General features: G+C 43.1%; 1 protein-coding gene across 1 annotated transcript; it reads left to right on the forward strand.

The window, feature by feature from the left end:
* The first annotated feature begins 106 nt into the window (after positions 1–106).
* Positions 107–19,799, forward strand: CPLX4 (complexin 4). The gene is made up of 3 exons (XM_058171619.1): positions 107–273; positions 3,927–4,014; positions 19,572–19,799. Exons 1-3 carry the CDS (start codon positions 107–109, stop codon positions 19,797–19,799), a joined length of 483 nt encoding a protein of 160 aa, XP_058027602.1.
* The last annotated feature ends 1,341 nt before the right edge of the window (positions 19,800–21,140 follow it).

The following is a 21,140-nucleotide window of genomic DNA, read 5'->3' on the forward strand; positions in this document are numbered from 1 at the left end:
AGAAGAGCTGTTCGGGCTGTGGGTTTCCTGGTGGCGTGGCGTGGGGTTTTTTTTGTTTTTTGTTTTGTTTTACCCCACTTGGCAAGGTGAAAAGAAAAAGGAGAACATGGCTTTCCTAGTGAAAAATATGTTGAGTAACCAGGTGAAAAATCTGGGACTTTCTGGAGGGGGCGAAGAAAAGAAAGAAGAAGAAACCCCTACTGACCCAGCTACAGCAGCAGGAATGACCCGAGAAGAATATGAGGAATATCAAAAGCAGGTGATAGAGGAGAAGTAAGTACACCTTCCTGTGTTTTCAGTGTGCAAACTGATTTAGATTGTTTAAATTCACAAGACCAGAGATCCAGGGAGGTAGATGCTTTAATGCCTGTGGGTTAAGGCTGTACCACAACTTATTCCCCTAATTTTCCATAATAGTATCTCCATGGAAATGGGACCCTTTCCTTTGAATGTTCCTCTTCTTCCAGATTTCTAGGTTGGGGAAAGAGAAATACATAATGTGCCCAAGATATTTCCTAAATGTAACCAATAGTTACAACCTTGTTTAACTATGAAATTTCATAGGTTTTCTTAGTGCTTATCTGAATCAAATACTTTTCAGAATTTTTCTTTTCTGCATTGGTTGGAATTTTTAAAATTTGTTTTTGTGTAAGCTAGTTAAATCCAATAAAGTTAGATTTATTCTATTTTAAAACAAAAGTGCAGAGAAGAGCAAGCAGGATGATTAGGGGACTGGAGACTAAAACATACGATGATTATTGCAGGAACTGGGCATGACTAATCTAGTGAAGAGAAGGACCAGGGGAGACATGATAGCAGTGTTCCAATATTTGAGGGGCTGCCACAGAGAGGAAGGGCTCAAGCTATTTTCCAAGGCACCTGAAGGCTAGGCAAGGAATAATGGATGGAAACTGATCAGATTCAACCTAGAAATAAGGAGGAATTTTCTGACAGTGAGAACAATCAACCAATGGAACAGCTTGCCTTCAGAAGTTGTGGGAGCTTGAAAGCCTCACTGGAGGCTTTCAAGAAGAGACTGGACTGCCATTTGTCAGAAATGGTGTAGGGTCTCCTGCTTGGGCAGAGGGTTGAACTAGATGACCTACAAGGTCCCTTCCAACTCTGTTAATCTAATCTAATCTAATCTAAATGGCAAAGGTGACATGCCTCTTAACATCTAAAAGTACTGTGCTCTTCCTTAAAAATATTTTTACTCTGATGTTTATGTAATGACATAGGAAACTACCTACAAAATCAACGTTTTAAATACCAATTAGTGTTTTTTTAGGAAAATGTGCAATATTAGTATTCTACTGTTAGTCGTCATATTAGTATTAGCACTCAACCAGCAAAACCATAGGAAATAAAAGGAAAGCATGTCGCTACTACTATTGTAGCTACAAAAATAATTGAATTTCAAGTCTCTAGGACATCATTTCACTAATGATCAATTACATAATGCTTAGCTAAAGCTACACTGTAAGATGATTAGAGGTGAGAGGTTAATGTTCTATGGAATTTGACTCTCCATGGTTATATTTAGTAGTAGTCCTCTTCACAAGATGGGCCTTGATCCACAGGAAATTTTAAGGGGAGCCTCTTTCTTGCATGGGAAAATGAAAAATATGTCCGAGGAGCAAAATAAATCAGTATCTTTTAAGATTCATTTAATACCTTTCATGAAATTACTTTGTTTCTACTCTGGGTATTTGATTTTAAGGGTCAGAAGGTAAAAGAGTCAAGTAGCGTCTTTTCAGATTAGCATGTTTTGCTTATGCCTTTTTTAAAATAAAATTGATTAGTCTAAAAAGGTACTACTACCAGACTCTTAATTTTTAGCTATTGTAAACTAAGACAGCTTTCTACATTACATTGAATGAAGATATCTTTCAATCATGGCTTTTGAATGAGGTAGAATTCAAAGTAAAGATATATTTCCATTTGTCAAAAGAAGAATTGGGGTACTATTAGAACACAGGAGAGAAAAGTGCTACATAGGGTATGTGAGTGATTAAGTTACCTCAGAGAGCTTAATAGGAGCTATAAAGTCAGCCGTCTCTCCCATTTTTCTAAAAAATAAATTTTGTCACAAAATTCAACATAATGAATTATTCAGACATTAAATGGTTGCAAGATGACTCAAGTTCACAACCTGGAGTAAACCCCCTAGTAGCCCTGTTTCCTGTAACAACTACATTGTCAATGTTCAACCCATAGCAAGATCATCAAAATATCCCCTTGAAAAACATACAAAGGGTAGATGGTTTAAGGAGCCCTCAAATTATAGCTATTAAAATGCTGTAAATTTGTATATTGGCAATGTTTTTCTGAAGTGGTTTGCCATTGCCTCCTTCCCAGGGCTGAGAGAAAGTGACTGGCCCAAGGTCTCCCAGCTGGCTTTGGGTCTAAGGCAAGACTAGAAATCACAGTTGCCCAGTTTCTAGTCTGATGCCTTAACCACTAGATCAAACTGGCGCCTGCTGTAACTATTACTTAGCCATAAAACTAATGGCTCAGTTAAAATGCAACCATACCAGACAACATGACCCTGATTTTCAGAACCATAGATTTGTCATTATATAGTTCATTTCAGTTCATAAACTCATTCAAAGACATGAGAAAGCCATAAATATTGGAGCTAGTTCCATACATCTCCCCCCACCTCCCGCCCCAGCATTCTAAACCCAGGTCAAATGGACGTTCCAATGGAAAGAAAACTTGATTTCCATCATATGAAGGAACAACGGTCTTCCTTCTCTATTTTTAGTTTCATAACTTTGAAGGGATACTAAATGAACTGTTGTAAGTCAAGGACTACCTGAACTTTGTTTTCGTTGGGAATAGTATTTAGATAAACACAATTTATACTATATTTTAATTGTTAACCACTCAAAATCGCATTGACAAGGCAGGCAGCCATATAAGTCAATATAAATATATAAACCTCCAAATTTTGAGGGTTCTTCTATTGATGAGCCTTCTAATACAGGGGTGTCAAATTCAAGGCCCGGGGGCTGGATTCGGCCTGCAGGATACTTAGATCTAGCCAATGGGGCTGCCCTGGAAATAGCGAAGGACTGGCCTGAGCTCCATTTTTGCTGGCAGAGCGTTGCAGGAGGCCATCCCAGCAGAAAACGGAGCTCACAAGGGCCATGCGTGGTCCCCCCGAGCTCCATTTTCCCTGGCAGAGCGTTGCAGGAGGCCATCCCAGCAGAAAACGGAGCTCACAAGGGCCATGCGTGGTCCCCCCGAGCTCCATTTTCCCTGGCAGAGCGTTGCAGGAGGCCATCCCAGCAGAAAACGGAGCTCACAAGGGCCATGCGTGGTCCCCCCGAGCTCCATTTTCCCTGGCAGAGAGTTGCAGGAGGCCATCCCAGCAGAAAACGGAGCTCACAAGGGCCATGCGTGGTCCCCCCGAGCTCCATTTTCCCTGGCAGAGAGTTGCAGGAGGCCATCGCAGCAGAAAATGGAGCTCACAAGGGCCGTGCGTGGTCCCCCCGAGCTCCATTTTCCCTGGCAGAGGGTTGCAGGAGGCCATCCCAGCAGAAAACGGAGCTCACAAGGGCCATGCGTGGTCCCCCCGAGCTCCATTTTCCCTGGCAGAGAGTTGCAGGAGGCCGTTGCAGCCGAAAATGGAGCTCAGGAGTCCATTTTTGCTAGCAGAGCACTCGGGCCACCACAGGTGCCCCCTGACACAAGTGATGTCATGCTGGCCATGCCCACCCTGGCCACGCCCATCCCAGCGCCCAAAGGTTAAAGACAACCGTGATGCAGCCCTCAATTAAATCGAGTTTGACACCACTCTTCTAATGAGATGAATGAATCCAGCAGTTGCTTTCAGATACTCCTTAAGAGTGTCCCTCAGCCTGATGTTTAGCTGGACCTGCTCAGTTGATTCTTACAAAACCTCCCATTTGTGCCTTCAGGATGGAAAGAGACGCAGCTTATGCACAAAAGAAGGCTGGACGAGCTGTTTTGCGGGTTCACATGCGAGAGAAATACAGACTTCCAAAGGCAAGACCTCTGTCAAAAAATACTGTTTATTACAATCTTGAGAACATATAACATTCATACAACTCAGGGGTTCTCAAACTTGGCAACTTTAAGATGTGGGGACTTCAACTCCCAGAATTCCCTAGCCAGCATGGACAATTCTAGGAGTTGAAGTCCACACAACTTAAAGCTGCCATGTTTGAGAAACAGTGATGTATCTGCTTTGCAATTTATCTTTTCTGTCCTTTCTCAATGACCCTCAAATTTTACATGATATGTAACATGCTAAATGTGCCAGCCAAGACTCAGGTCAGATATCTTTTCAGGAAAGACTTTAAATAACATTTTATTTGTATTGCAAAAATTTGTATGGCATAGAGATAGAAATGGAAATAAAGCCACAAGTCCAGTCGGAACGATGTACAGGTAGACCTTGACTTACGACCAGAATTTCTGTTACTAAGGAAGGTGGTTGTTAAAAAAGTTGCCAAATTTTACATTCTTATTTGCCACAATTGGATGATGAATCACTGTCATCGTTAAGAGAATCACATCTGCCGCTTACAACCACAATTCAGATGGGAACTTTTATCGCTATGGGAAGTGGTTGTTAAGTGATTAGCATCTGATTTTGTAATATTTTTTTTGCTGCAGTTGTTAAGTGAATCACATGGTCATTAAATGAATCTGACTTTCCCCCATTGACTTTGATTGTTAGAAGGTGGCTGGGAAGGAGTGGTGCAGTGGCCTAGAGAAGGAGCTCTCGCCTCACGATCAGGAGGCTGTGAGTTCGATCCTAGGTAGTAGCAGTTATTTCTCTGTCTGGGAAAAGTGAGTAAGTACCGTATCTGCTGCGAACCCTGCATTGGCAACAGGAAGGGCATCTGGCCAGTAAATACTCTGCTCCATTCAGTTGCCCCGACTCCACCCCGATGTAAGGGATTAGAATAGAATAGAATAGAATAGAATAGAATTCTTTATTGGCCAAGTGTGATTGGACACACAAGGATTTGTCTTTGGTGCACATGCTCTCAGTGTACATAAAAAGACAAGATACACTCGTCAAGAATCATAAGGTACATGATAGTCATAGGGTACAGATAAGCAATCAAATCATACTAGGAAACAATTAAAAGGGACGGGAAAGGTGGCCGGCAAGGTTGCAAATGGCAATCGTGACCCCAGGATGCTGCAGCCATTGTCAATACATGCCAGTTGCCAAGATCCCAAATTTTGTGAAGAAGAAAAAAAGGGTGATTTTGGTGGCAAACTGAATTCTCTCCCCCGTGTTTAGTATTTCCAGGGTGTTATAACCTCTTCTGGTGCCTCTGTTATTGAGCATCCTTGGACCATCATCTAGCCTTCCCTCAAAATTGCTAGCATCTCATACAAGGCCATCAAAATCCCTTAAGAATCCAGTGAAACTTTAGGAAGTTTCGGCATTCTTGCCTGAAATTTTGCAAGCCTCCCTGATTTCTAAAAAAATTGTTTTATTTTACTGTGCATCCAGGGTTAAGCTTCTTAAGCATGCTTTATGGTCAGAACCTGACTTACACAGGTAGTCCTTAGCTTAGGACCAAAATTAGGATCAGAATATAGGTTACTTAGCAAGGCAGTTGTTAAATGAATCATGCCCGATGATATGTCCTTTTTGCCATGGTGATTAAGGGAATGACTGCAATGAAGTGAATCATGCAGTCATAAAGCAAATCTGGCTTCCCCTATTGGACTTTGCCTGTCAGAAGCTAGTTGGGAAGATCACAGATGGACTATTACATGACCTTGGGATCAGGGGTGAAATCCAGCAGGTTCTGACAGGTTCTGGAAAACTAGTAGCGGAAATTTGAGTAGTTCGGAGAACCGGTAGCAGAAATTTTGAATAATTTGGAGAATCGGCAAATGCCACCTCTGGCTGGCCCCAGAGTGGGGTGGGAATGGAGATTTCGCAATATCCTTCTCCCAGGAGTACAGAGGGAATGGGGATTTTACAGTATCCTTCCCCTGCCACGTCCACCAAGCCACACCACGTCCACCAAGCCATGCCCACAGAACCGGTAGTAAAAAAATTTGGATTTCACCACTGCTTCGGATGCTGCACCTGTTGTAAATACATACCCGTTTACCCGAAAATAAGACCCTGCCTTATATTTTTTTGAACCCTGAAATAAACGCTTGGCCTTACTGCCATGTGCTCAAAAGCCTGATTGGGCTTATTATCAGGGGATGTCTTATTTTGGGGGAAACAGGGTACTGGTTGCTTCTTCTGTTGATGTTCTTTTATCTGCTTATCAATTTGACTTGAACAATAATCTGGTTCGGTCTTTTTGAAAGTGTATCGGGCAATGTTCGCTTTTTACATTGCTTTTAAATGATCAGAAATAAAGTTTAGATTTCTAAGGTAACAGAAATTAAAATTGGCAAATGGAGAAATGTTACACTCTTGTCTGAGAGCAATTGCCACTGAAGTTACTACTGATTAGACAAATATTGAACTGCATTGTGAGAAAAGACACCAAGAAGATTGTAGACCATGTATAAAATGGCGGCTATAAGGAAGCCAATCTACAGTCGGAGAAACAAGGTAGCCTCTTCCCTCCCCATCTCTACTCATCTTATCCCTGTCTAAATACTACTCCCTATTGTAATTTAGGGATTTTTTTAATTGAACTTTTAATGACATTCATGCAATTAATATGTAGGTCCTCATAGGACCGCCCTTCCAGTTCTTGCAACTTTTTGGTATAGAGACAGATATACTTATGTAGCAGGGGTGAAATCCAGCAGGTTCTGACAGATTCTGAAAAACTAGTAGCGGAAATTTTGAGTAGTTCGGAGAACCGGTAGCAGAAATTTTGAATAATTTGGAGAATCGGCAAATGCCACCTCTGGCTGGCCCCAGAGTGGGGTGGGAATGGAGATTTTGCAATATCCTTCTCCCAGGAGTACAGAGGGAATGGGGATTTTACAGTATCCTTCCCCTGCCACGTCCACCAAGCCATAACACGTCCACCAAGCCATGCCCACAGAACCGGTAGTAAAAAAATTTGGATTTCACCACTGCTTCGGATGCTGCACCTGTTGTAAATACATACCCGTTTACCCGAAAATAAGACCCTGCCTTATATTTTTTTGAACCCTGAAATAAACACTTGGCCTTACTGCCATGTGCTCAAAAGCCTGATTGGGCTTATTATCAGGGGATGTCTTATTTTGGGGGAAACAGGGTACTGGTTGCTTCTTCTGTTGATGTTCTTTTATCTGCTTATCAATTTGACTTGAACAATAATCTGGTTCGGTCTTTTTGAAAGTGTGTCTTGCAATGTTCGCTTTTTACATTGCTTTTAAATGATCAGAAATAAAGTTTAGATTTCTAAGGTAACAGAAATTAAAATTGGCAAATGGAGAAATGTTACACTCTTGTCTGAGAGCAATTGCCACTGAAGTTACTACTGATTAGACAAATATTGAACTGCATTGTGAGAAAAGACACCAAGAAGATTGTAGACCATGTATAAAATGGCAGCTATAAGGAAGCCAATCTACAGTCGGAGAAACAAGGTAGCCTCTTCCCTCCCCATCTCTACTCATCTTATCCCTGTTTAAATACTACTCCCTATTGTAATTTAGGGTTCTTTTTTTTAATTGAACTTTTAATGACATTCATGCAATTAATATGTAGGTCCTCATAGGACCGCCATTCCAGTTCTTGCAACTTTTTGGTATAGAGACAGATATACTTATGTAGCAGGGGTGAAATCCAGCAGGTTCTGACAGATTCTGGAGAATCGGTAGCGGAAATTTTGAGCAGTTCGGAGAACTGGCCCCAGAGAGGAGAGGGAATGGGGATTTTGCAGTATCCTTCCCCTGGAGTGGAGTGGGAATGGAGCTGTTGCAGTATCCTTCCCCTACCACGCCCACCAAGCCACGCCCACCAAGCCACACCATGCCCACCAAGCCACGCCCACAGAACCAATAGTAAAAAAATTTGGATTTCACCACTGATATGTAGATACTTAACATTACAGTAGCTATTGATCAATACATCTTTACTTGACCTAGTATTTCTTAACTTTGGCAACTTTAAGATGTGTGGACTTCCAATTCCCAGAAATCCTCAGTCAGCCAAGCTGGATGGGGATTCTGGGAATTGAAGTCCACACATCTTAAAGTTGCTAAGATTGGGGTGCCGGGGGAGAAACTGACCTGGGCGATCCTTTCCTAATCTTGTGCCCTTCAGATATGTTGTTGGTACAACTATTAAGGTTCTCCCTCTTTGGGAATTTGGTAGATGATTTTTTCAGAGCTCCAGATATTATTGGAATCATCCATCATGCTAAAAGCATTTACTGCCTTTTAGCATGTACCTTTGAAAATTACTGCAATTACTGCAGGTTCGAGTCCCACCAGGCCCAAGGTTGACTCAGCCTTCCATCCTTTATAAGGTAGGTAAAATGAGGACCCAGATTGTTGGGGGGGGGCAATAAGTTGACTTTGTAAATATACAAATAGGATGAGACTATTGCCTTACACAATGTAAGCCGCCCTGAGTCTTCGGAGAAGGGCGGGATATAAATGTAAAAAATATATATAAATAAATAAATTAAGGGGTTTTCCCCCCCAAGAGGAACTACCGTATATACTCGAGTATAAGCCGAGTTTTTCAGCACGTTTTTTGTGCTGAAAAACGTCCCCTCGGCTTATACTCGGGTCTATACGGCTTATACTCGAGTGTTTTTTTTTTGCCCTCGCTTATACTCGAGTATATACGGCTTATACTCGAGTGTTTTTTTTTTTTTTTCACATTTTACCGACGGCGGGAAGCCTGCCGTGCAGTGAGAGGGCGGGCGGGAGCCGCCAGCCTTCTCAGCTGAGGGAGGGAGGGTTTCAACCGGTAGGTGCCTCATTTCCACCCTCGCTTATACTGAGTCCCCAGTTTTTGGGGTAAAATTGGGGACCTCGGCTTATACTTGGATCGGCTTATATTCGAGTATATACGGTAATCTGAAATCCTTTAATGTAAATAGTGCAGGAATCAGGAGAGAATGATTAAATGGAAGACACAAACAGTCTGGCTTATACAAAGGGGCATAATGAATAAGGATAGCCCTCGACTTATGACCACAATTGAGCCCATTTCTGTTGTTAAGTGGGACATTTGTTAAGTGAGTTTTGACGCATTTTACAACTTTTCTTGCCACGGTCGTTAAGTGAATCACTGCAGTGGTTAAGTTAGCCAAACGGTTGCTAAGAGAATCTAGCTTCCCGATTGATTCTGCCAATCAGAAGGGGATCACATGACCCTGGGACACCGCAACCTTCATAAATGAATGAATTTTGATCCCTTTTTTTTTAATTTGAATTTATATCCCGCCCTTCTCCGAAGACTCAGGGCGGCTTACACTATGTTAAGCAATAGTCTCATCCATTTGTATATTATATACAAAGCCAACTTTTATTGCCCCCAACAATCTGGGTCCTCATTTTACCTATCTTATAAAGGATGGAAGGCTGAGTCAACCTTGGGCCTGGTGGGACTTGAACTTGCAGTAATTGCAGGCAGCTGTGTTAATAACAGACTGCATTAGTCTGTTGAGCCACCAGAGGCCCTGACCATGGGGTTGCTGCAATGTGTGAAAAACGGTCATAAATCACTTTTTTCAGTGTGATAACTCCAAACAGTCACTAAACAAACTGTTGTAAGTCAGGGACTACCTGTAGTGAGTAGATCCTGGACTGGGTATACCTGAGGTTAGACTCCTCAGCTTTACCTAGCCTCTGAGAGTTACTCTGAGGATAAAATGTATTTGTTTCAGTGGTGAAATCCAATTTTTTTTACTATCAGTTCTGTGGGTGTGGCTTGGTGGGCGTGGTGTGGCTTGGTGGGCATGGCATGGCAGGGGAAGGATACTGCAAAATCTCCATTCCCACCCCACTCCTGACGGAAGGATATTGCAAAATCTCCATTCCCACCCCACTCTGGGACAAGCCAGAGGTGGTATTTGCCGGTTCTCCAAACTGCTCAAAATTTCCTATACCGGTTCTCCAGAACCTGTCAGAACCTGCTGGATTTCACCCCTAATTTGTTTCCATAATTCTATCTTGAATTTCCTGGCAGAATTTAATAATAAGTCTATTTTGCTAACTCATAAAAAGGGAGACAGCATGCTGTGGTTACAACAATGCCTGTTAAATATTTTGCACAGATGTTTCAAGAGGTACTTAGGAAGCCATAATATGAAGCCATAGAAAAGTGCAAGACGTAAAGCTTAAGGGTATTAAGGGCAGTCTTACATGACAAAACATGTCCTTAATGAGCCCATTAAATCCTATTAATGGGATTGTCAGGAAAGATTTGTCATCGGAAAGATGTTTTCATCCATGAATCGTGTAGCTTGTTCCTAAGTGAAGGTTACCATGTTGATCAAATCGCTCCCATCCCCCGATCAACCATTCCTTGATTGGGAAAGGTGGGAAATATCTGTCATCTAACAGATCTGTGCATGCTCCAGAAACATTTTTGAAAAAATGCTTTGACATGCAGGAAGCAGGAATGTAGCAGCTCTTTAAAGCAACTGCATCTTTTTGCAGAGTAGGGCATCTGCCTACTGCATAATGATGCAGCAGCTTTAAAGATGAAGCAGCTTTTGCATCTGGTCAAATGAGATGAGATGATTACGTCCCAAAGTCATGGTTGTCCCCAACTTGTCACATGGCTTTAATTGCTAGAGATTGTATTCCTAAATTATTATTTTTTTTATTTGCATTTATATCCTGCCCTTCTCCGAAGACTCAGGGCGGCTTACACTATGTTAGCAATAGTCTTCATCCTATTTGTATATTTATATACAAAGTCAACTTATTGCCCCCAGCAATCTGGGTCCTCATTTTAACCTACCTTATAAAGGATGGAAGGCTGAGTCAACCTTGGGCCTGGTGGGACTAGAACCTGCAGTAATTGCAAGCAGCTGCTGTTAATAACAGACTGCATTAGCAGTCTGAGCCACAGAGGCCCATTTCCTATTCTATACTAAAAGAATTAGTGGTAGAAGGTATAACTGGACCTCAATAAAGGACTGTATTTTTCGGACTATAAGACGCATCGGAGTATAAGAGTATTAGTTTTGGGAGGAAAATAAGAAAAAGCTGATTGGCCTCCTGAATTGGCTTCTTGTTTATTGTTTTAGAGAATAGGTTGACCCCCTCTTTTCTGTGTCAGCTCCTCAAACATTGTCACCCCAGTCCTTCTCTTTGTTCATCTAGACATACCCAGTTCCTGCAACTGTTCATCATATGTTTTAGCCTCCAGCCCTTCAATCGTCTTTGTTGCTCTTCTCAGCATTCTTCTAAGAGTCTCAACATCTTTTTTATATTGCGGTGATCAAAACTGGATTGCCAGATGTGGTCTCACCAAGACAGTATATCGTTGTATTAAACGGTCTAGTGGGCACCTGAGCTTCGCCCATTAATAATTCTGCTGGGCTTCTGCCGGTTGTGACACAGGGGTTCTGTGTTGGACGCCAGGAAAACATCGATTTTGTTTGCCAGTCGCCTGGCTTGAGTCTGGACAATGCCTCTTTTGCGCCCGGACGAACGCCTGCAAGGCCATTCGTCGCAGGGTGGAAAGGCGCCGAGTGGGCATGTCGGATGCCCTCTTCTGCCAAGTACTCCTCAAACTGGGTTGCCGTGAATTGCGGGCCGTTATCGGAAACTAGTGTGTCGGGCAACCCATGGGTTACAAATAGGTGCCTGAGAACTGAGATCACGGCCTCGGCTGTCATGGATCTCATGAGAATGATTTCCAGCCATTTGGAGTAGGCATCGACTATTACCAGGAAGGTTTGGCCGGCAAAATCAATGTGGATTCTAGACCAGGGCCCTTGGGGTCTCTCCCATTCCCGAACCGGGGCCGTTGGGGGTAGCGGTCTGGACTCCTGGCAGGCCTGGCATTTCCCTACCCTTTCAGCAATTTCCGAGTCCATTAAGGGCCACCACACATAGCTTCTCGCTAGACCCTTCATCCTTACAATCCCTGGGTGACCCTCGTGGAGGAGATCCAACACCCTTTTCCTCAATTTCTCTGGGATCACCACTCGATCCCCCCATAGCAGGCACCCTCCTTGAGCCGAAAGTTCCCCACGTTTCTTTACAAACTCTTTAAAACGCTCGCCCGGCGCAGCGGGCCACCCTCTTTGTACCCAACCAAGTACAGTTCTCAAAATAATGTCCCGGTATGACGCCCGAGCCACCTCCTTAGATGTGACTGGGCTGGAGTCCAGAGAGTCAATTAACAGTATGGGCGTCCCCGGAGTGGGGTCCTCGATCGCCCCTGGTAGTGGGCATCTGCTTAATGCGTCCGCATGCCCCAACTCTTTTCCTGGTCGATGCCGCAGTTTATAGGAGTAGGCGGCTAAAAAGATAGTCCATCGGGTCAAACGGGGCGAAAGTGCCACAGGCGTTGGGTGGTCGCCAGCCAGTAACCCTAACAGTGGTCTATGGTCTGTAACAATTTCAAAATCTCTACCAAAGACGTATTCGTGAAACTTTTTTACCCCTGAGACTATAGCTAGAGCTTCCTTATCCAACTGACTATAGTTCCTCTCTGTCGAGGACATTGTTCTGGAGTAGAAGGCTATTGGGGCTTCTGTGCCATTTGGGAGCCTGTGGCTGAGCACAGCCCCACTCGTAAGGGAAGCATCGCAAACTAATACCAATGGCATTGTGCTATGATACTGGATCAGTAAGCTATCGCCGAGAGTAGGTTTTTACTGCTTGAAAGCCCTAGCTTCCATCTTTCCCCAAGACCAAACAGTATTCTTTCCCAGTAACTTATGTAGCGGCTCGGCAACGGTTGCCTTATTTTTCAAAAGACCGCGTAAAGTTCACTAGACCCAGGAATGCCTGTAGCTCTGTTTTGTTTTTGGCGCTGGAGCCTTTCTTATTGCCTTGACCTTGCTCTCAGTGGGGTGGATTCCTTCCTTGTCTATTCTGTAGCCCAAGAACTCTACGGATTCTACCCCTATTTGGCATTTGTTCACTTTAACCTTTAGACCGCTGACCGGAAAATGCCCAGAACTTTTCTCAAACGCTCCCCAATTCTTCTAAATTTTCGGCTGATACCAATACATCATCAAAATAGGGACTACCCCGGAGCCCTTGCAGAAGTCGCCCATTAAATTTTGAATAGACCAGGTGCCACACTCACCCCAAACTGTAACCGGGTACACTTGAAAGCACCTCTGTGAGTCACAATTGTCTGGGCTTCGGCTGTGTTGGCGTCTACAGGCAGTTGTTGATAGGCTTGGGCCAAATCTAATTTGGCAAAAACGTGCCCTTGCCCCAGCGAGTGCAGCAAGTGTTGCACCACGGGGACCGGGTAAGCGCTTTTTTGCAAGGCTTTGTTTAACGTTGCCTTGTAGTCAGCGCAGATTCTAACTGACCCATCTGGTTTCACTGGGGTGACGATTGGCGTCTCCCACTTTGCATGATCGACTGGCACCAGTATCCCCTGACTGATGAGCTTGTCTATCTCCCTGTCAATCTTGGGTTTAAGGGCAAAAGGGACCCTCCTTGCTTTTAACCGTATGGGGGCTACCTGGGGGTCTAAATTGAAGAAAATAGGGCTCCCCTTGTACTTGCCCAGGCAGTCCTTGAACACATCTTCGAATTCGTCCATGAGTGTGTCTTTTAGGTTAAAGTCACTTCTGTAGATGCCAGTCACTCCCATGCCCAATGCACGGAACCAGTCTAGTCCCAACAAACTTGGCAGGGTCCCTTCGACTATCGTGATGGGCAGGGTCTTCTTGTGTGGTCCGTACTCGACGCGGACGGAGGTGGTCCCTCGAACAGGGATGCGATTCCCTTGGTAGTCGTGAACTCTTAGCCGCTGTGTTTGCAGTTTGCGTTTGGCGATTTTCGGCAAAGCTTTCGCAAAAGTGTCCCAGGACATGATTGTGATCGCTGACCCTGTGTCCACTTCTAGTCGGCACGGCACTCCTTCGATTTTCGGTTTTGTGAAGATTTTCTTCTCGACGCGGGTTGCTGCACGGCCTATTATCACGGTCGTTCGATTTGAATTCGCGCCCTTTTTGTTTTGACCAATCACGGGTCGCCTAGCCGATCCCGCGCTCTGATTGGTTGGTTTGAATTTTCGGCAGGAAGGTTGGGGTGCTCGACAGACTTGAGCCAGGTGCCCCTTCTTCTCGCACCGCCGACATGTAGCGTCCTTGAACTTGCATCGTTGACGCTGGTGTTGCCCTCCGCAACTTCCGCATTCCTCCCGGTCTTCTTTGCCCCTTCTCCCGGTGAGGCAAACTCCTTCCTCATCCTCGCCGTCTGATTCGGTCTGGATTTCTTCGTTGTGGACCGGGGTTGCTTTCGTGCTCGCCGTTGGCGTGAGTGGCTTTTGTAGGGTTTCCGCCGCTTGGGTGGACATTTCATGAGCTCTGGCTTCGTCCAGAGCGTTTGCCAGCGTTAGATTGCTTTTTGATAGCAGCCGCCTCCGCAAACGAATGTCTCTGACCCCACGGATGAGTTGCTCTAACAGCTCCTCATCCAAGTCTCGGTACCCACAATCCTTGGAGGCTTTTCTCAGGGCTGCCATGTAATCGCTGATGGATTCGCCCTCTTGCTGTCTGCGCTCTCCAAATTCAAAACGCCGTACATATTTGGACGGTGTTGGCGCGAAATGGTTCTTCAATAGATTTTGCAGAGTTTGCCACGATACCGATTGTGGTATCGTTGGCTCTGCCAGGGCTTCCGCGATGTCGATGACCTCGGGACCGCAGTGGCTCAGGAAATACGCCCTTTTGCGGTTGTCTGGAACTCCTTGCAGTTCGTTTGCCTCGAGGAAGCTCTCGAAACGGGTCATGTACGTTCCCCATTTCTCCCTGGATGGGTCAAACGGCGCGGGCGGAGTGTAGCTGGCCATCGCTGCGATTCTGCCCTGAGTTTGCTGGGTTCGGTTCTTCAGCTCGTTCCTGGTGCTCTTAGCCTCGGAATCCCACCTTCGTCGCCAGTGTTATGTTCGGGAAGTAACGAGGCTGGAGACCAGGGTAGTGACAACAGCTCTTTAATATATGGTGAACCCAGCAACCGGGCTGGGGAAAAACCTCTCCTTATATACAGTTTAACCGGCGGCTTCAACCAATCAGCAATGTGCTTGTTTCCCGCCAAAACATTTAAAGATACATTACAGTTACCATGTTGATCAAATCGCTCCCATCCCCCGATCAACCATTCCTTGATTGGGAAAGGTGGGAAATATCTGTCATCTAACAGATCTGTGCATGCTCCAGAAACATTTTTGAAAAAATGCTTTGACATGCAGGAAGCAGGAATGTAGCAGCTCTTTAAAGCAACTGCATCTTTTTGCAGAGTAGGGCATCTGCCTACTGCATAATGATGCAGCAGCTTTAAAGATGAAGCAGCTTTTGCATCTGGTCAAATGAGATGAGATGATTACGTCCCAAAGTCATGGTTGTCCCCAACTTGTCACATGGCTTTAATTGCTAGAGATTGTATTCCTAAATTATTATTTTTTTTATTTGCATTTATATCCTGCCCTTCTCCGAAGACTCAGGGCGGCTTACACTATGTTAGCAATAGTCTTCATCCTATTTGTATATTTATATACAAAGTCAACTTATTGCCCCCAGCAATCTGGGTCCTCATTTTAACCTACCTTATAAAGGATGGAAGGCTGAGTCAACCTTGGGCCTGGTGGGACTAGAACCTGCAGTAATTGCAAGCAGCTGCTGTTAATAACAGACTGCATTAGCAGTCTGAGCCACAGAGGCCCATTTCCTATTCTATACTAAAAGAATTAGTGGTAGAAGGTATAACTGGACCTCAATAAAGGACTGTATTTTTCGGACTATAAGACGCATCGGAGTATAAGAGTATTAGTTTTTGGGGAGGAAAATAAGAAAAAAGCTGATTGGCCTCCTGGAATTGGCTTCTTGTTTATTGTTTTAGAGAATAGGTTGACCCCCTCTTTTCTGTGTCAGCTCCTCAAACATTGTCACCCCAGTCCTTCTCTTTGTTCATCTAGACATACCCAGTTCCTGCAACTGTTCATCATATGTTTTAGCCTCCAGCCCTTCAATCGTCTTTGTTGCTCTTCTCAGCATTCTTCTAAGAGTCTCAACATCTTTTTTATATTGCGGTGATCAAAACTGGATTGCCAGATGTGGTCTCACCAAGACAGTATATCGTTGTATTAATACTTCACATGATCGTGATACTATTCCTCTCGCGATGCAGCCTAGCGCTGTGTTGGCTTTTCTTTCTTCTAACTGTCTCAGTCAGTTGATAAAGATAATGAGATTGCTTTGTAGTCTTCTTCAAACTCATCCTTCTCTCCAAACAATGGCATGCAGTCATTATTTCTGTAGATGACTTTTCTCCAAAGATGGATCATCTTTGGAGAAAGATGGTAATGAGAAGATGTAGGTTTTCAAGCTTGGCATCTTCTTGACTAATCCATTTGGACCAAGCTGGAATCTTGACATTTCCCCATCTAATCACATTAGTGACATTATTATAGGTAATCCTCAATTTACAACCACAATGGCGCCCAAAATTTCTGTGGCTAAGTGAGAAATTTGTTAACTGAGGTTTTTTACGACCTTTCTGGCTATAGTAGCTAGAGTGGAATCACTGCAGTTGTTAAGTTAGTGACATGGTTGTTAAGGGAAATTGCCTTCCCCATTGACTTTGCTTGTCAGAAGGTCCCAAAAGGGGATCATATGACCAGTGGTGAAATTCAATTTTTTTTACTACCAGTTCTGTGGGGATGGCTTGGTGGGCGTGGCTTGGTGGGAGTGGCAGGGGAAGGAGACTGCAAAATCCCCATTCCCTCCCCACTCCTGGGGGAAGGATATTGCAAAATCTCCATTCCCACCCCACTCCAGGGGCCAGCCAGAGGTGGTATTTGCTGGTTCTCCGAACTGCTCAAAATTTATGCTACCAGTTCTCCAGAACCTGCTGGATTTCCCCCCTGCATATGACCCTTGAACACTGCAACAGCCATAAATAGGAGTCAGTTGCCAAGTGTCTGAATTTTGAATATCTGACCATGGGGGATGCCATAACAGTTGCACTTGTGAAAAATGGTCATAAGTAACTTTTTTCAGTTGTAGGAATTTAGCACCCACCCCCCTCCTAGAAGAATGAAATATTTTAGAAAATATTTAAAAAAGCAGAATATATTTCCCTGGATGAGAAATGGAGAAACATGTTTTAAAGACAAAGCAGCTCCCTGCAACTTTCTCCCACCACCCACCACCTTTGTCAATGGGCCATTAAAGCCTCAACCAAGCTCACTCATTTCCCCCCACCTTTGTCAATGGGTCAGAGGTAAAAACTCATTCTCCCCACCTTTGTCAATGGGCCATCATCTGCAACATAATAGAACCCATCTAGCAACAGAAACTCACCACATGGCAAGGCTCAGGCAAGCTTGAGGGACAACCTACAATGTTAACTAAGACCCCTAGACCACCTGGGAGTTTGACAACCAATCAGGATACTCTTCCTGTGCCCCAGAAAGTTCAAAGCTCAGAAAAAGCATAAAGCCAGGGAGCACACAGGATCTCAGCCCCTTTTCTGTTCAGGAACTCAAGCCATGTGATCCTGAACCATCTTTCTAAGCAGTCTCCATGTTTCCAGTGTCTTTGTACCCACTTGGAACTGAACCCAGATGGATATTTCTTCCAACAATGTGTTACCCTGTTTCCTCCAAACTAAGACATCCCCTGATAATAAGCCCAATCAGGCTTTTGAGTGCATGGCAATAAGGCCAAGCGCTTATTTCAGGGTTCAAAAAAATATAGGGTCTTATTTTCGGGGAAACATGGTATTGTAACTTTGAATTGTCACTAAATTAATTGTTATAAATTGAGGACTAGCTGCAATTTCTCCTCTGAAGTAACTGCAAAGGTGCAAATGTTGTGTCAGACCAATTCTCTTTGGCTGCCAGTAAAAATTCATCTGGAAAATCCACAATCTCAGGATGTTGAGATCAACAGAAAGAGAGTTATTATCTTTTTATGAACAAATAATGCCCTTTGCATGGTGTAGCAGGTGGATCAAATCAAATGGAAAGTTACCTTGGTTAAATGTAAGAGAAAACACTTTCATTCCCACATTTTATAGTATTATAGAATCTGTCTATAGCCAGGAATTGTTTTCTCTGGTGATACGATGTAGTGGAAACAATGTTGGACTGTTATAGGGGAGTGGATTGGAAGAGGGATGCCAGAAAAAGAGATTCAAAATGAGTCTAATTTAAGGCTGAAATTTGATTGGCTGCCATGTCACACTGTTTTTTTTTAATCTGGAGTTCTTCTTTGCAAAGACTTTTCATGAGCAATTAAGTTATATTTGTCTCGGTTCTCACCTAGATTTTATGCATGGCTGGGCAGAACTAATCTTTGTTTTAAAATAATCCATGTTCCTCTAATCATAAGAAGAAACACAGCAGGCTTTTCGACTAGGCAGTTCTGATGTGCATGAAACGAACTATATGATCTGGATTATTCTCCTCGAGAGAAAGAAATTATTCTCCATTGTCTTTGCAGTCCTGAAATCTCTCATTTTAAATTTGACCTTGCCCTACTGCTTTTTTCCCCCAAATCTGAAGTTTATTCTACTTTTAGAATACTTTGTATAGCATTTTATGCACTTTTCTTGTAAAGTCTCACCTGGAACAGCATACCCCTTCCAGATCAGATTGGCCCCTATTCTGCTGGACTTTTGTAAAGTGTTGAACACCCAGATTTGGGGGGTCCAAGAGATTAGATCACCCACTGAGAGGTCGCTGTGAATTGTTTTGTTGGGCTTGGTTTCTGATGACCATTGTTGGTTTTTCATTCTTTGCTAATACTGTTTTTATTGTTCTAATATGTTGTTTGTTCTACATTCATGACATGTCTAATATATTACCCATATAGAATGGCTATATTATTTTTATCCTTCTCATCTGTTCCACTACTTTCCCTATTGGTATTGGTATTATGATTGTTATCCTTTATTCTTATGATTATTATTACTTGTTGTTTTGCATGTACACTGAATTTGCACTGGACACAAATTCCTTGTGTGTCTAATCACTTTTGTTTCTCTTCTCTTCTCTTCTCTTCTCTTCTCTTTTCTTCTCTTTTCTTCTCTTCTCTTCCCTTCCCTTCCCTTCCCTTCCACTCCACTCCACTCCACTCCACTCTATTCCTAGTCTAGTCCAGTCCAGTCCAGTCCAGTCCAGTTCAATTCAGTCTAGTTTAATCTAGTCTAGTCTGCTCATACAAATTCACATTCAGTATTAACTTCTACACATGCTAATTAAAACACAAGGACTGTTAAAATATAGTAGAATTCCTAAGTAAGTTTGCCAATAATTGCTCCTTCAAGAACTGTTTCCCCAGTCTCATATATCTTATTTTGGCCTACAGAACTTATTTTGTCTTCTCTTAGAATTTTAACATCTTTTTTTTTTTAAAAAAAAGAACGTAGTTAGCAAGGGAGCTGACAAGCTTCCCATCCACATATATGAATTCTTATTTTTCTTTTGCTTCCTTTCTCAGAGTGAATTGGATGAGACTCAGATTCAGTTGGCTGGAGATGACGTGGATTTGCCAGAAGACCTCCAGAAGATGGTAGCAGAGGATCAAGAAGAAGAAGAAGACAAAGATACTTTTTTAGGACAGCTTCAGAACATCCAGAATATGGACGTGGATGCCATCAAAGAAAAAGTCCAAGCGACTTTCACTGATATTAAGCAGTCAGCTGAACAAAAATGTTCTGTAATGTAGTGAAGACATTTCACAAGACCTAGGTACAAACGTCCATAGAAGTGGATGGCTAGTGGGACCACAGCAACAATTGGTGCTGCTGCTTACTCATCACACCTTCCCTCTTTGTTTTCTTTTTTTCCAGATAACATTAAAAACGGCCATTGAGAGAAATCATGATGGTGATAACTTGATTCCAATTTTGTAGATTATCATTATCCATTTCGGTACCCACTTTGCTCACATACTTATATGGTGTGTAGCACCATTTGCAAATACTTTGCACCAATATATAGCAGTTCAAGCATTACATCCAGAAAGTAACTTTTGTTACTTTGATGCAGATAAACAAGTATCACAATGAACAAAATATTGTTCTACAACAGAGGTCTTCGAACTTGTCAACTTTAAGACTTGTGGACTTCAGCTCCCAGAATTCTCCGGCCAGCTATGCTGCCAAGTTTGAAGGCCTCTGTTCTACAATAGAATAGAATAGAATAGAATTTTTATTGGCCAAGTGTGATTGGACACACAAGGAATTTGTCTTGGTGCATACGCTCTCAGTGTACATAAAAGAAAAGATACCTTCATCAAGGTACAACACTTACAACACAATTGATGGTCAATATATCAATATAAATCATAAGGATTGCCAGCAACAAGTTATAGTCATACAGTCATAAATGGAAAGAGATTGGTGATGGGAACTATGAGAAGATTAATAGTAGTGCAGATTCAGTAAATAGTTTGACAGTGTTGATGGAATTATTTGTTTAGCAGAGTGATGGCCTTCAGGAAAAAACTGTTCTTGTGTCTAGTTGTTCTGGTGTGCAGTGCTCTATAGCGTCGTTTTGAGGGTAGGAGTTGAAACAGTTTATGTCCAGGATGCGAGGGGTCTGTAAATATTTTCACGGCCCTCTTCTTGATTCGTGCAGTATACAGGTCCTCAATGGAAGGCAGGTTGATAGCAATTATTTTTTCTGCAGTTCTAATTATCCTCTGAAGTCTGTGTTTTTCTTGTTGGGTTGCAGAACCGAACCAGACAGTTATAGAGGTGCAAATGACAGACTCAATAATTCCTCTGTAGAACTGGATCAGCAGCTCCTTGGGCAGTTTGAGCTGCCCAAGCACTCAAAGATTGCATTTTACTTATGAGATGCAAGAACCATTTTTTTGAGGGGTGCGTTGTGTCTTTGTACGTCTGTGTTCACGCACATATTTGTACTTGTGTGTGTGTGTCTGTGTGTCTGCGTGTGGTTTTGTCTGTATCTATCCATCCATCTGTGACTAGGAACTAAAAGCAGTGAAAGTGAACTTAATTAAAATTAAGAAGGAATAGACAATGAAAATTACTATATTGAC

The sequence above is a fragment of the Ahaetulla prasina genome, chromosome 2 (assembly GCF_028640845.1).
Source record: "Ahaetulla prasina isolate Xishuangbanna chromosome 2, ASM2864084v1, whole genome shotgun sequence".
NCBI classification, from domain to species: Eukaryota; Metazoa; Chordata; class Lepidosauria; order Squamata; family Colubridae; genus Ahaetulla; species Ahaetulla prasina.